General features: G+C 47.4%; 1 protein-coding gene across 1 annotated transcript in view; it reads right to left on the bottom strand.

Moving 5' to 3' along the window:
* The window catches only part of Grik4 (glutamate ionotropic receptor kainate type subunit 4), a 284402-nt gene that overhangs the window by 30916 nt on the left and 239399 nt on the right, over positions 1-14087 (bottom strand). Inside the window, exon 13 of the mRNA XM_027930584.3 lies at positions 5948-6061. Within this exon, the coding sequence (XP_027786385.2) occupies positions 5948-6061 (114 nt within the window). The remainder of the gene's footprint in view (positions 1-5947; positions 6062-14087) is intronic.

Here is a 14087-nt window from a genome sequence, read left to right as displayed (position 1 = left end):
TCCTCCAATAGGAAAGGACTTATTTTTTTAAAGATCATCCAATGCATGTCCTTGACACTGAAAGAAAAGTACCCGCTAGCCATGGACCCACTTCCTGCACACAGGTAGCTGGAAACATCTGGGACGTAAGAGACAGAAAACCTGCTTGAGTGCCCCTGGCACTCTCCTCTTCCACTGCACTGGCTGGGCTCATGGAGCCTCAGACTCCTGTAAAATGGGAATCACACTATCTGCTTTGAAGCATTGCTGCAATAAACTAGAGTGTGTATGTGGAAATGTATCAAAAAGTAACAGCCGCTGGTCAACACACAAATATCTTAGACATACACAGGCTCCCTGAAGATGCCAAGACTAAATTATTCAGAAGAGATTGATCCATTTGGGGGTTGTATGGGCCAAACGTTGGCTCCCAGGGTGGTTCTGGCACATTCTAAGGATGCCTTGCTACGGCAGTCAGGGCGTGCTTGAGGAGTACAAACTTATTTTAATATTAGTCTGGGCAAAACATCATTAGGCAAATTGCTGCAGCAGGAGGGGGAAAAGACAGAAAACTGCATGATATACTCTGATGTCAAGTATAAATGTTTTTATTTTCCCATGCTCTTCTCCCCTCCATTCACACAGATATTTGAGAGCTCACAGTATGCAGCAACATCATAAAACCCTCGAAAGCAAAATGCCCTTGGAGTTATACAGCAAGATCAGATACTGAGCTTCTCAGTAAGAACTAAGCTCATTTGCCAGAGAAATAAAGACTCTTGAACTTTGTAGATCCTATCACTTGACTCCCATCCTTGGAGTCAACTGGGGGACACCCCAGATTCCAAAGGCTGAGCCATCTACATATGGCCTAGAAGCACACCTGGCCCCCACCAAGGACCCTGATACCTTCTCAGGTGGAGATTGTGCTGTACGCAGGGCATGTAGGTGTTGCAATGCGCTCAGGTGGCAACTCTGGCCAGGCTTGAGCAGAAGAGGGATCTGGCTGCCCGGAACCTCTGCCTCCCATCTCTTCTTATTGTCAAGACCATTGAGGGTAAAGACCAAAAAGAAAAAGATCATCTATTTAGGGCCTTCATCTTGCTTCCTAGAATACTGGCCCCACAGGATCCCCTAACAGAAACCCAGGTTGCTGGGGCTCAGTGCTCTGCCCAACAGGAGCCAAGAGTAAAGGATGGAGCTCAGTGACCTCAGAGTCACTAGATTCAGGAGCTGCCAGCCATTTCTTCCTTCCTTCCTTCCTTTCATACCTATCCAGTAAACACTGAAGGTTTAGGATGATTACATTTTTCATATCAAAAATACAAAAATCTGTAGTCTGACAAGGGGTTACCTACACTTTGACGTTCGTCCCACTGAGTTGACAGTTCAGGTTAGAGATTAGGAGACCTGAAGCGCGCTTGAGAACTACCTAGGAGGTGAGATGAGAGGTGAGAACAGGGCAGGATGATCTGGGGTACTGGACGGAGATGTCATTACCGGAGGGAGTTCAGAGTAGAGGAGGAGGGGCATGTTTGAGTACACTGAATGCAGTTTGTGATGCTATTTTTTTGGCGGGGAGGAGCAGTCTGTGAGACCCAGGTGGATAGCTACAGTAATGAGTGAGAAATATACTCCTGGAATTGAGGGGAGAGGCTGGGGTGGGTCACAGATGAGTCGTGGGTGAGATTATCCAGGGGGAGGGAGACAGAAGAGAGAGAAGAGGAAGAAAAAGAAATACCCCATTTGATTCAAATGTATGATATGTCAAGATCATTGTACTGTCATGTGTAACTAATAAAAATAAAAAATAAAAAAAACCAAAAACATAAATAAATAGAAAATTATATAGGGGAAAAAAAAAAGAAAAGAAAAAGGAATCAACCAAAATGATAAGGAGGCATGAGGGACTCCAGGAGAAAATGGTGACTTGGATGCTAAGAACAGAGAGTTTTTAAAAGCAGGACATATCAACAGGGACAAATACCAAACCCAGACTCCTCAGCTGGGCTGTCAAGTAGCAGGGCGTAGGTGGTAAAGGGAGCAAAACATTTTTCTTATTTTGGTCCTAGAGATGTCTCCTCAGAAAGAGAGATTATACCCTGATGTGGGGAAGAAGGAAAGTATCCCATAATCAACTCTTAATGATCTATGTTCATGGAAAAGCCCAGATAACTTTAGATTGTTGGAAATTCACCAATTATTTCTGGTTATCTTTACATTCAGAGACACACTTGCCATCACTTATGATTTGGGAGGCTTTGTCAATAATTCTTAACTAGAAATTATATTATGTAATAACATATGCAGGTAACGGGCCATGACATGGGACCCCATTAATATATAAAATGTTTATGCTTTTGTGCATCAGTTTAAAATTAAGTAATTAAAAATAATTCTTCACAAGGTATTTCACTTTGAGTTAATGATTTCTACTTTTGCACAGGGGATTGATTGCCACCAGATGCTCACGTTTTGGTGACGACTGCTCATCAGTCAGGTGAGTTCATAGATAGAGAACTGAGAGAGAAATTCTATATTCTTAGAAATGATAAACAAAATTAAGCACATTTTTCATTCCAAGATAACCATCAATTAGAGAAAATTCACAAAATAATAAATACCCAGTACTTGGCTTTAAGTCCCGTAGCACCATCACACTGGAGACGGCCTCTCGGTGTAGTTTTTGATCTAGGCTCTCGGGGTGGACTCCACCCATCTACACTTCAGCATTAGCGATTCCTGCGGAGACCTCTTTGGGTCAGATACAGCAAAGTTCATCTTGGACTCACTCTCACCAGGATCACCAGTAGATCCAGGAACATTCTCTCTCGAGCTGACTTTTTGGTACTCTCTAAGCATAGTGCCTCTCACACAGAATGTACTCGATAAATATTTGTTGAATAAATGCATAAACTGTCAGTTCTGTTCAGTGTAAGCTGTTCATTCCAGCACTCATATTTTGCTTAGTTTGGCCCTGTTATAAATCAGATCTGAGCAGCCATGTGGCATACTGGGGCCTCCAAGGGGAGGCCAGAGGAGGGAGGAATCCAGGCCACCCTGGGGAACTGTACCAGAACCAATGGGAGATATATCTATATTTATATCTATATCTATGTGTGTATCATATCACATCATATCTATCTATCTATCTATCTATCTATCTATCTACCTACCTACCTACCTACCTACCTAGCTGACATGTTGGGGGAGCTGCTAAGTCCAAAAGGTGAATATATCTGAATGGGCACGATGTCCATGTTATTGCCTTGGGTCAGAATTTTTTCTCCAGGAAACCTGAGTTCTTTGCCTTTCACTGACTTCAACTTATGGCATGAGGCCACTCACAGTATTGAAGGATTACCTTCTTTACTTAAAGTCAGTTCATTGTCGACATTAATTACACTACAAAATACCTTCACAGCGATGCCTACTTGACACATAAAACTTAATATCCCAGGAACTAATACAGTCATAGGTCTGTGGTGGTAGTAAAAAATTGGCCAACAATTCAACGGAGGATGACCAGAGGGTTGGTGACTTGGGGTATAGTTCTGGCCAGAGTTGATATTCAGGACAATGGTGTTCTGCATTCAGAGAAGCGAAGCCACAGTCGTTGCGAAGTGGTAGAAACACTCAGGGGCAGGTGTCTTTGGCTACCTGGTTCCTGGGCGGGGGAGGGGGATCTTTGGGTCACCAGGAGAGCTCTTTCCTCAGTGTTAATTAAGAAATCAAGGCCGGAGCCTACTTGCAGCTACAGCAGGGGTGGTCTTGAAAAAGGCTGTGCATCTCCATGTCTTTTGGATGTTCCCTCAGGGCCAAGTGTAGGGAGGAGGAACCTCAAAACAAGATGCTGGTTGGAAAATTGCAGGAGGACAGGGGGATAGTGACCGGAGCACTGTCCTGGAGCTGGGAGGCCTCACCCCAGCCTTGCCCTGGGTCAGCTGCAAGTGACGCTCCAGCTTACTTATCTGCGAGTCAGGGATTATGGTACTTGCCTCCCTCTTCAGAGAACGGCTCTGAGAACCAAATGAAGAAGGATGTGCAAAACATGAGGGTGGCAGGCTGGGGTCACAGAGAGAGCTGGGGTCACACAGAGGGCTGGAGTCACTCTGTCCTTGGGTTTGTACCCTACCCTTTGCCTTATTAGCATGTGGCCTTGTCCTGGTTTTTAAACTAATCCCATCTCAGTTTTCTCATTTCTAAAATAAGAACAACACAACTGTGCACATTTCCTGGGACCGTCAAAATGAAGTACCCTAACTGACTGGCTTAAAATAACAGAAATCTTTCACTTCAAAGTTCTAGAGGCCAGAAGGCCAAAGCCAAGGCATCATTAGAGCCAGGCTCCCCATGCAGGCTCTAGGGGAGGAATCTTCTGGTGGTTTCTGGCAACCCTGGGTGTTCCTTGGCTTATAGACACACCACTCCCATCTCTGTCTTTGAATTCTCCCCTATGTGTCTGTGTCCAAATTTTCCTCATCTTATAAGAACACCCTTCATTGGATTAGGGCCCATGGAAATCCAGTATGATCTTAACTTGATAACATTTGCAAAGACTCTATTTCCAAATAAGGTCACATTCACAGGTCCTGGAGCTAAGACTTCACCATGCATTTCAAGGGGAGACAATTCAACCCATAACCACAACCCATGTCACAAGCACCTGGTAGACTCTTGGGGACATAGAAGGTACTCCACAAATGGGAACTATCATCAGTAAGAGGACAAGAGGAGGACATTGGCTGGGAGGGGTCCAAATGTACCTTACTGCACAAAAACAAACATCAATAACAGCCTGACTGTGAAATCTTTGCCTTTCTTTCTGTCTTAGCCTGTGGAGTTTGGGATTTCAATGGCATCACTTCCTCCAGATGATCTGGTCATCTTTCCCAGGTCAGGTGGTAACCATGAAGGACACTGAGGCCCAGCACAGAACATCACTCATCTGAACAGTGGGCCTGTTACCTAGGGTCCATGACAGGAGATGACCCTCCTAGAGAAACCTGGGAACAGCTCCCGATGCCTCAACAGCTGCAGCGATGGGTTCCAGCTGGGGGTGCAAATGTCCTCTTTCTCTAGGGCTGGGGTCACTTCAGCAGGCATGCAGTCCTTTCCTGTTGGGCAGCCTCTTGGTGCCAGGCTATGTACAGAAATATGCATGGCAACTGAAGTATGGACACCAAAACTGACTAGAGAGCTGGGGAAATCCATGTAGCTGCAAGCCAGTGTGGATGAAAAGAGGAGAGAAAGGCTCTTCTGGTCCAGTTTGGTAAACTAGATAAAGACAGCTATTTTCTGTGAGCACAACAATTGCCCACTTGATAGAAATGACCCAGCCAGTCATGATGGATATCAGGGATCATGTCCATCCTTGGCTACTTATTGGTGTGTTCTCACACACTCATTTTGATGCTCACTTTAGCTAACCTAGCCAGAGAAATCTTTTTGTGTGGGCATGGGGGAGGGGGTATGGTGCAGAAGACAAGGTAAAAATGACATTAGATATTTGCTCTGTATGCATCAATATGAATAATCAGAAGAGGAAGAAGTCTATATTCCCTAACCAGACACAATGCTCAGAGTGAACACAAGTGGATCTGGGAATCGAAGGAATCTTTGAGAAGGTGGGGGGTGACTTATCTAGGCTTCAGGCCCTGCCCCCGGGAGAAAGAAGTGTGACTGACAGAGACAGTCACCGACAGACTATGCACCAAGTGCTACCAGATTACTCTTTTGGTCATCCCTATTCATGAGCCATTTTTACTGGAAAGCTCACAAGTGTGACTTTTCCATCCCTCCTGGTTGCAAGTTCTCACAGCTGATGGAGGAAAAAATAGCCCAGCACATTTGCATTTAAGTCTCAAAATCTAAATATTTCCGTGAGTCACTCATTATTACCATATAACTCAGTGTTTGCATGCAAATAACTTTAATGACATAAATGCTTATAAAATAAGTCTCTTACCATATGAACTCGGTAAAGAATGCTAATTCCCAGCGTCATGAATGGCTTAGAGAAATCAATCACCTTCTCACGTTCGGCTGTGATGGTGAGGCCTGCCACAGCCAGATCTGCTTTCTGAAAGGAACAGAGAGATCCCATCAGCAGGGTAGCCACGTGAGGTGAGGTGGGGCACAGGGACTTGTGACTAGAGGCTGTCCCCGAGGAGAGGTTACTCGGTCTGGCTTCCTGGCTTGGGGAGAAGCCAGCGTAGCCCAGATCCGATCAATCACCCTGGAAAGGACAGGATGTTGAAGCCGTGGCTTGTGTTCATTCCTGGTTAGAGCCCTCTAAACACACAGGTGATTTAGAAGCAGGAGGATCACTGCTAGATTGTTCTGCCCTGAGGAGGGGCTCAGGAGGGGAGAACTGGCAGTAGGCTCTGGAGTTCTCCGCACTGAATAATTTGTATTCCCCTTATTCACTTGTCCAGTCTACACAACTTCTCGGAGTGCCTTTGGCAGGTGAGATACTTCAACAGGGAGAGTCACAGTGAGAGGTAAAAATGCCAGGAACACAGGCATCTGAAACAGTCTAATGCAACCCCACTCATTTCACAGAAAAAAAGGGATGTCAACAAATTGGGCACGGGGCCCAACGTCACAAAGCCCACCCTTGCCAGAGATGGGGCTGATTCAGGCCTCCTGATCACTGACCAATTACATTGTTGTCCAGATAGAAATTCAGGTGTCACTGGCAGGACCAAAAGAAGAGTCTCTGGTCTTTTTGATGCGAAAGAACCAAAATCTGTTCTGAAGAGCTTTTCCTTCCTTTCTCTTTGCCTCCTAATTGCACCTGGAGTGTTCATTTCTGATGGGATCTGGCCCAAATGAGGGCCCACTGGAAAAGGAGATGCTGTAGGTTTCCTTTCCATCCCGTTGAAAGCAAGCTCATTCCCTATTGGTCTGTTCTTGGATACCTGGACTGAGCTAGCACTCAGTTCTAGTCCAGGTCTGCCCTAACTAACCACTCAACCAACCAAGGCTAGTCTCTTTGCTTCTCCAGGCTTCCTTAACCTCATCCACAAACCATGAAATGTTAAAAGTGCTAGACCTGTCCAACATTTCTCCAGCATGGTTCTCAAAACGCAGTCAGTCCATGGGGCCACCTGCATCAGAATCACCTGGTGAGCCAATCAATGTGAATTCCAGAGTCTTTTTCACACCCTGGATCTGACTCTATTGGGAAATTACAGGACTCGTATTAACAAGTTGCTCAGGTGACTTATACTGATATTTAAGAAACATGTTTATAAACCTAGGCACTATCTTTCAGACAAGCCTCTGGCAATTTACATTTCAGTTTTTTTATCAGTTCATGCAAAAGATGAACAAAGAAATGAGGAAAAGTAAAATGTCAAACAATCTACAAAAAAGCCAATCAGTTCTGAATGAGCCCACATGAACACACACACACACACACACACACACACACACGATCCTTGCTAACCCATTGCAAAAAATGTAGAAAGGGAATAGCTCCCAAGGGAATTGCGATGTATGCCCAGGAAGGATAAATCCATGGGTGAAGGTCAGTTTCTTCTACATCTAAACACTAGTCCTCCACCCTCATACATGTTCCAAACCCTGACCCAGCAAAGGTTAACAAACATCTAGAGTCAAGGCATCCTTAAAAGAAACTAGAGTGCAGATGAATGAGATCTTTAATAAAGAATGGAAACTGAGTGACTCATTCTGTATTTCTCCAAGAGAATGTTGATTACTCCTATCAAATGAATCAACCCTTGGATTAGAGAGTGGCGTTTGATTAGAAGATTGCTAGTGTCTTCATCTGGGGGACTCTTTAGAGGGCTTCTTGGGTCTTTCAGAACCTCAGCCTCTCCATGACTGTGGCCCTGACAAATGTAGTTTGTGACATGGGCACAGAGCAGCAGAAACCAACTAGGAAGGCCAGCAGGTGTGGCATCCGTCCAAGCGGTCAGGTTTGCTGGAAACTGACAGCCCCACCCTGCCTGGAAATTGGGGAGGTAACAAGTTCAAAGCTTTGGACTGAAGAACAGATTAAGGAAACTAAAACTGCTAAAATGGACAAAGGGTAATCATAGCACCCAGTCTTTTCTCTGGTTATTTTTCTTAAATTTAAATCAATTAGCCAAAGTAAACAATGCTATCCTCAAATTTTTTTCCCCATATTTAGCTTTCCTCCAAAAAGGGCAAACTTTGGATTAAAAGCTGGAAACCATTTCACAAGTTTACAGAAGTTGGCCAACAATGACATTATGCTAAACAATTCCATATGTCCATATGGGGAGGAAGCTGGAAATGGAGCACATCCCACTGCCAGACCTCTTCCTAAATACATGCAGAATGACCGCATATCCAGCTGAGCCTGTGCCCCAAGCCCGAGAGGGCATTTCATTCTAGTCACAAACAGACACTTCCCCAAACTGGGCCAAGCAGAGAAACCACTTCCTGCCCACATTGCTGACTCGGCCCCATCCCCACTTCTCTTTTCTTTGTCCCCAGTTCAGGGTAAGTTGGGGACAGAGAAGGCATGGAAGGAGGAGAGAAAGGGCAGCAGCAAGCTACAAGAAGCCATGGAGGTTTGGTGATGCTTGTTTCTTATGTTTAACTGACTCGCTATGGAACGGTAATGATCTAGCTTGGCTTCGGTGCACCCCAGGGTATCAGACCAATCACACGGGACTGGATTATTCCAAGAGGCGTGAATTCGTTTATTTTCCCCTTAGTTAAAAAGACATTATACTATAAAGCAGCCTTCAGATGAGAAGATAATGTGCCATGAAACCAAACTAACAAGGAAGGGGCTGGGGTGTGAGAATGCCAGGAACCGCTGAGTGGAGGCGGAGGGCAGGGCAGCCACAAGGGCAGCACATCCAAGGCCTTCTGCTCCTCCGGCCTCTCCTGGGCCGGGGGTGGGGGGGCTTGACCTCCAGTGGAAAGAGCAGTGGACAGGACAGACAAGTGGCTCTTGTCTCCACTGGGTTTCAACCTCATTGTGACCTTGGGCAAGTTATTCCTCTGTCTGGAGTAGTCTCCTCAACTATAAAATGAAAGGGTTCAACTAGAGAGCTCACCAGCTCTTGTCCAGCTATAAAGCCCTGTGCTTGGTCTGCCCAGCTGGAGGAAGTATAGCTTGGTTTAATCAGCCCCTGCTCTGCGGAGAAGATGACGGCGGTCAGGTCAGCAGAATCGAATGGTGGGGAGCAGATGAGGGGACCGAACTTGGGGAGAGGAGCAGCGGACCCAAGGCAGAGATGTTTTATTTTAGAGGTGTTTCATTTTATTTATTTAGGGACATTTTACTTTATTTATTTTAGGATTCTGTTTTTAGGGGAGGAAATCTGGAAAGATCGGGAAGGTGCAAACGATCTGAGGAGTGCAGGCCTGAAACTGAATCTCAGGGGACTGTGAAATCAGAAGAGACCAGGACAGCAGGAGCCAGAGAGCTAGGGTCTGTCGGAAGCAGAGAAGGACCAGAGCAGGGCAGTGGCCGAGAGCTCTCCACGTGTCATAGGTCCTGGTCATGACACGGGTGTGCACACTTGCACAGGGGCATATACAGACATTGACTGAGCATAGAGGCCTTTCTCCTCTCCCCATTTTTGAGGAAAGTGTTCCTGGAAGAGCTTTGTGTGCTGCCTCTGAGCCAGCCCCACTTTTATCTCCTGGGTGTCTGTGGCAGGAGCCAGCCTAGGCCACTTCCAAAACACACGCTCCCTTGCCTCATGGGGTTCAATGGGGGTCACACAACCACTGCCATTGCTGTCACAGCCCAAGACTTCTCCGGGGAGGGTGGGGCTGTCTTCACTGCAGGGCCCTGGTCTTTGTCACTTCAGCCTGCTGCTCCCACCCGGGCTTCCCAGAGAACAAGTCAGAGGTGTTCTGATGGCAGCAGCAGATCCCGGGCCACCTGAAGCAGACAAAGCCTGCCCTCTCATCCTTGCTTCTTTATTTAGACAGCTGCTGCCCCCTTTTGGGCAAAATCCTCTCCCTGGTGCCTGGCAGGGTCTCCACCCTCACACCCACATGGAGGAGGCAATGGGCAGGAGGCTGCCATTGCCACTCACATGTCCATGAGCAACGCCTCTGCGTTCTCAGGGACTCATCTTTTTCAGCTGTAAATGGGTGCAGTGCCTGCCTATTGATATGATGTGAGGGTCAACAGAGACGATGGGGGTGGAAGAGCCTTAGAGGCTGCAGAAATTGCAGAGTGCTGCCACATCCAGAGGATGAGTGTGGGGCAGACTCATTTGGACTCTGTCACTTACTAGATGTGTCTTTCAGCCTCTATCCACTCATCTATAAAGTGGGATAATAATAGTCCCCAACCCTAGAGCTTCACAGGGACAGTGCCTGTGAGTGCTGACGGGCCTGGTTCCAAAAGTATTTGCTGCAGGATGGCAATGGTGATAGGGCGCTGGTGCACTGGACAATGATGGTTATCTCAACAAGGGCCTCTGGGGAGATCTTAGCCCATGATGAGTTGTAGGTGTGTCTGGAGGTGGGCAAGCTTGTTCTCTGTGCGATGCTGACTGTGCACCAGTACCCACTCCCCTACCATCACTCAATCTTTGGTAGTGTTTTTGCTTTTTTGCAGTACAGGAGATTGAACCCAGGAGTGCTCTACTACTGAGCTACATCCCAAGTCCTCTCCATTTGGAGACAGGGTCTTGCTAAGTTGCCCAGGCTGGCCAGGAACTTGCCATCCTCTTGCCTCAGCCTCCCGAGTAGCTGGGGCTACAGGCGTGCCCCCACCACATCCAGCCCTCTGCTGTTGTTTCCCAGGTGCCCTGGAGCATGCACACAGCTGTGTCAATACCACAGCTTCCCTGTGGTATTGTCTGGCTTTAAAGACCGACATGAAGACCTTCCCGGGCCTCACACCACCCCATGCTTTGGAAATTTCTAGGGGAAAAAAATAATAAAGTCCGGCTTGAAAACACAGTCTTTCTCTACAGCCTATTCCTCACTATATGGTTCTCTTCAGGGAGAGTGGATTAAATGACCTGCTCAAGCTCTTCATGATTCTCTCTCAGACACACTGTGCCCTCTCTGATCAGCTTTTAGATCTTTTCTCTCACTATTTTTTTTTACTGCCCCCTCTCTCTTGCCTCCAGCCTCTGCCCTGGCCACCCCATCCGGGCCAGCAGCTTTCGACTCCTTTACAAGCCATGGCATCCACAGACCCTGTTTCCGCTGCTGCTCGGGCCCCATGGAGCCTCCCACTCTGTGCTGTCATTTAGTTAACTCTGTAATTGTGTTACTTAACTCTGGAAAGCTTCAGGAGGTTACAGTTGGAATGAGAAAACGCTACACAGAATAAGGTTGTACTGAGCACTCCTGGAAGCCTTCATTCCAAGGTAACTGCCTCTGGAGAGCCCCTGTATACTGAAAGAACTTACAGAATCCCAAGCAAGGCCCGGCCCAGGGCTGTGAAAACAGGGCTGGCATTATCCGCAGACACCCAGACAGGAAGGAGCTTTGAGTCCACCAAGCATGGCTTTCCTGGGAGGGAGAAGGCACACTGGGCTCTGGTGGAGCATTTGGAGTGAGGGTGATAGGGAATTGTTGAACTGACGGGAACCTCCAGGAAGCATCGATCGTGTCATGGAGTCTGCCCTCGCATGTGAGATCTCTATATTGGCAGTGGCTGCCTGCAGGGCCCACTGCCCACTCTCTGCTACCCCTCATACTTATCTACAGTTCTATTTTCTTCATGTGAAAATCCAACCATCAACTCCATCTACCCATCGAGGTCCATGTAGAGTTTGCCTTCTCCAAAAAAGGTTTCCCTATCATCTTCCCAGGAACGAGCCCTGCCACTTCTTGGTGGCTAGAGGGGATAAGCCGTGGCCTGTACCACCCCTGTGGCACGAGGTGTCAACTGCCTTGTGTTAGAACAGGGGATCTAGGCTCATTCTCCAACTCTGCCACTTACAAGTTGTATGACCTTAACTTCTCTGTGCCTCAGTTTCTTCCCCAATCAAGTGGGGACAATACTCCTATCCTCATGAAGCCTCAATGGGAATTGAATACAAAGTCTAAGCTCAGCACAGAATAACTCTCAATAAATATTAGCTCTTACAATTATTGCTATTGTTGACATTTGGTGCATATTTTATCTCCCCATTAGAGTATACATTTCTTTTTAATTATTATTTGGTTTTTAGTTGTAGATGGACACCATATCTTTATTTTTAGGTAGTCCTGAGGATTGAACCCAGTGACTCACACATGCAAGGCAAGTGCTCTACCACTGAGCTACAGCCTCCACCCAATTTTCTTGAAGCACGGACTGAGTCTTTTAAAAACTCAACACAAAGAGCTGAGGCCCAGAGAAGTTGGTAACTTGCTCAAGTGCACACAGCTAGGATGTGGAGAAAGATGACTTCAGACCCACAGGAACAGACTGGGCCCTTTGCTCTCTTATTGCTGCACTAATCAAGGTGATGTTCCCCAAGTGAGCTCACAATAAGTCCCCAAGGAACAACCACTGTAGAATAAGGAGTGGAACCCCCTAAACAAAGCCTGCTCTGAGCCCCATCTTGCTGGCTGCAGAAACAGGCCCATGTCTGACAAGTGGCTGCATGGTATGCACGGGGCATTTTTGTCAGGAAGCTGTAATGCTGGAACCAGATTCTCCTCACGTTCAGGACATGGTCAGCACCAAGTCCTCATCCTCCAGTGAAGCCCTGGATTCCCCACTAGGGTGCGCCCGTCTCCCCTTGCCCTGTCCACAGCTCAGTTCCCTCTAATACCTTGGACAGCGCCAGGCAGGCTGCCCAAAGCCCCACACTCCTGCACTCCGGTGAAAGGTGGCTGTCAGCAGAGGGGTGTTAATTACACTCTAGGAAGAAAGGGAGATGACAGCCTCAGCCTGAGCCAGAGGCCAGCAGAAGGACCAGCTTCCACGGAGCTGCTTCCAACTTCTCCCCAGCCCTGTTCCTTTTTTGCTGCCCAGTTGAGCAGATGCATCGCAGCTCATTTGAAATTAGATGATCTGCTCACTTCTTGTCTTTTGATCGATTTATCTGCTGTGAGCCTGTCTCTCTTCCCTTCCCGCCCCTACCTATGAAGATACTCAGGGAGCTTGGTGTGACTCACGGGGGTCACTGAGCTGTGAGGCAGTGGGATCTGCAGGAGCTGGGGAAGCTCACTCCCACTCCTGGCTCCGCATGCATTGGCAGGAGCCGTCATGTAGACTTCATAATAACATGCCTCGGGAGTGTGCACATCTGCCCTCCTGCCACATGAGTCAGCCTGTCTGCCCACTCTGCCCACCGTGGGTGGGGCCAAGGAGAAACTCATAGGGTCACACAGGGCCTGTAAAAATGTTTGATGTCCTTGTCTACAGGGGAGAGAGGATGACAGCCCCACCACTCTCCCTGCTTTCAGAACCAGGATATGGGGACAAGGATAAGAGAATAGCAAATGGCATGCATTTCGTCACCTGTGCCAACACACACACGCACACCATACAGTTAACCCAGACTGCACCCGGGCAAACTCCCAAAGAAGGCCTACTTCCTGTGCAGAGCAGGGCCCGATCAGCGTCTCTGCAACCACTGTGAGCTCAGGTTTGTAGGATTTATCCATGCTCCCTGGGCTGAGCCTCTCCTTGGTGATGCTCCAGGAGGCAGAAGCACAGAGGAGCATTAGCATTCCTGGGGAAGTGGCAATGTCATTCATAGGTCCACGTGCACCCTGGTGCTATTTCATGAGGTGACAGACTATTCTCAGGGTTGGATGAATTTCTTTAAAGTTAAATTAAAACCCCCATCAAATATTTAGTTGGCTCAGCACAAGGCTATATTATTGGCCTGTGAGGGCAGATTTTAGCCAAGATTCAGAGCTAAGGACAGAAGGAGTTGGCAAGTCATTCACGGGTAAAGTTGTGGGGCACAGAGGACCACACTGGGTCAGGAGACCAAGCAGACATTGTTCATCTTTGATCTCTTGCCACAGGCATTCACTGACCCTCTAGCCCTGTGGGGTCAGAGAGATGCCCTTTTAAATCCCAGATCTCCTATTCACCTGCTGAGCACACTGTGTGAAACCTGAGTTTCAGTCTCCTCGTCTCTAAAATGGATCAAATAACGTCTACTTCTTGTCACCAGCGG

The sequence above is a fragment of the Marmota flaviventris genome, chromosome 9 (genome assembly GCF_047511675.1).
Source record: "Marmota flaviventris isolate mMarFla1 chromosome 9, mMarFla1.hap1, whole genome shotgun sequence".
In the NCBI taxonomy this organism is placed as follows: Eukaryota; Metazoa; Chordata; class Mammalia; order Rodentia; family Sciuridae; genus Marmota; species Marmota flaviventris.
The sequence above is the reverse complement of the archived record's forward strand: the minus strand, read 5'-3'. Positions and strand labels throughout refer to the sequence as shown.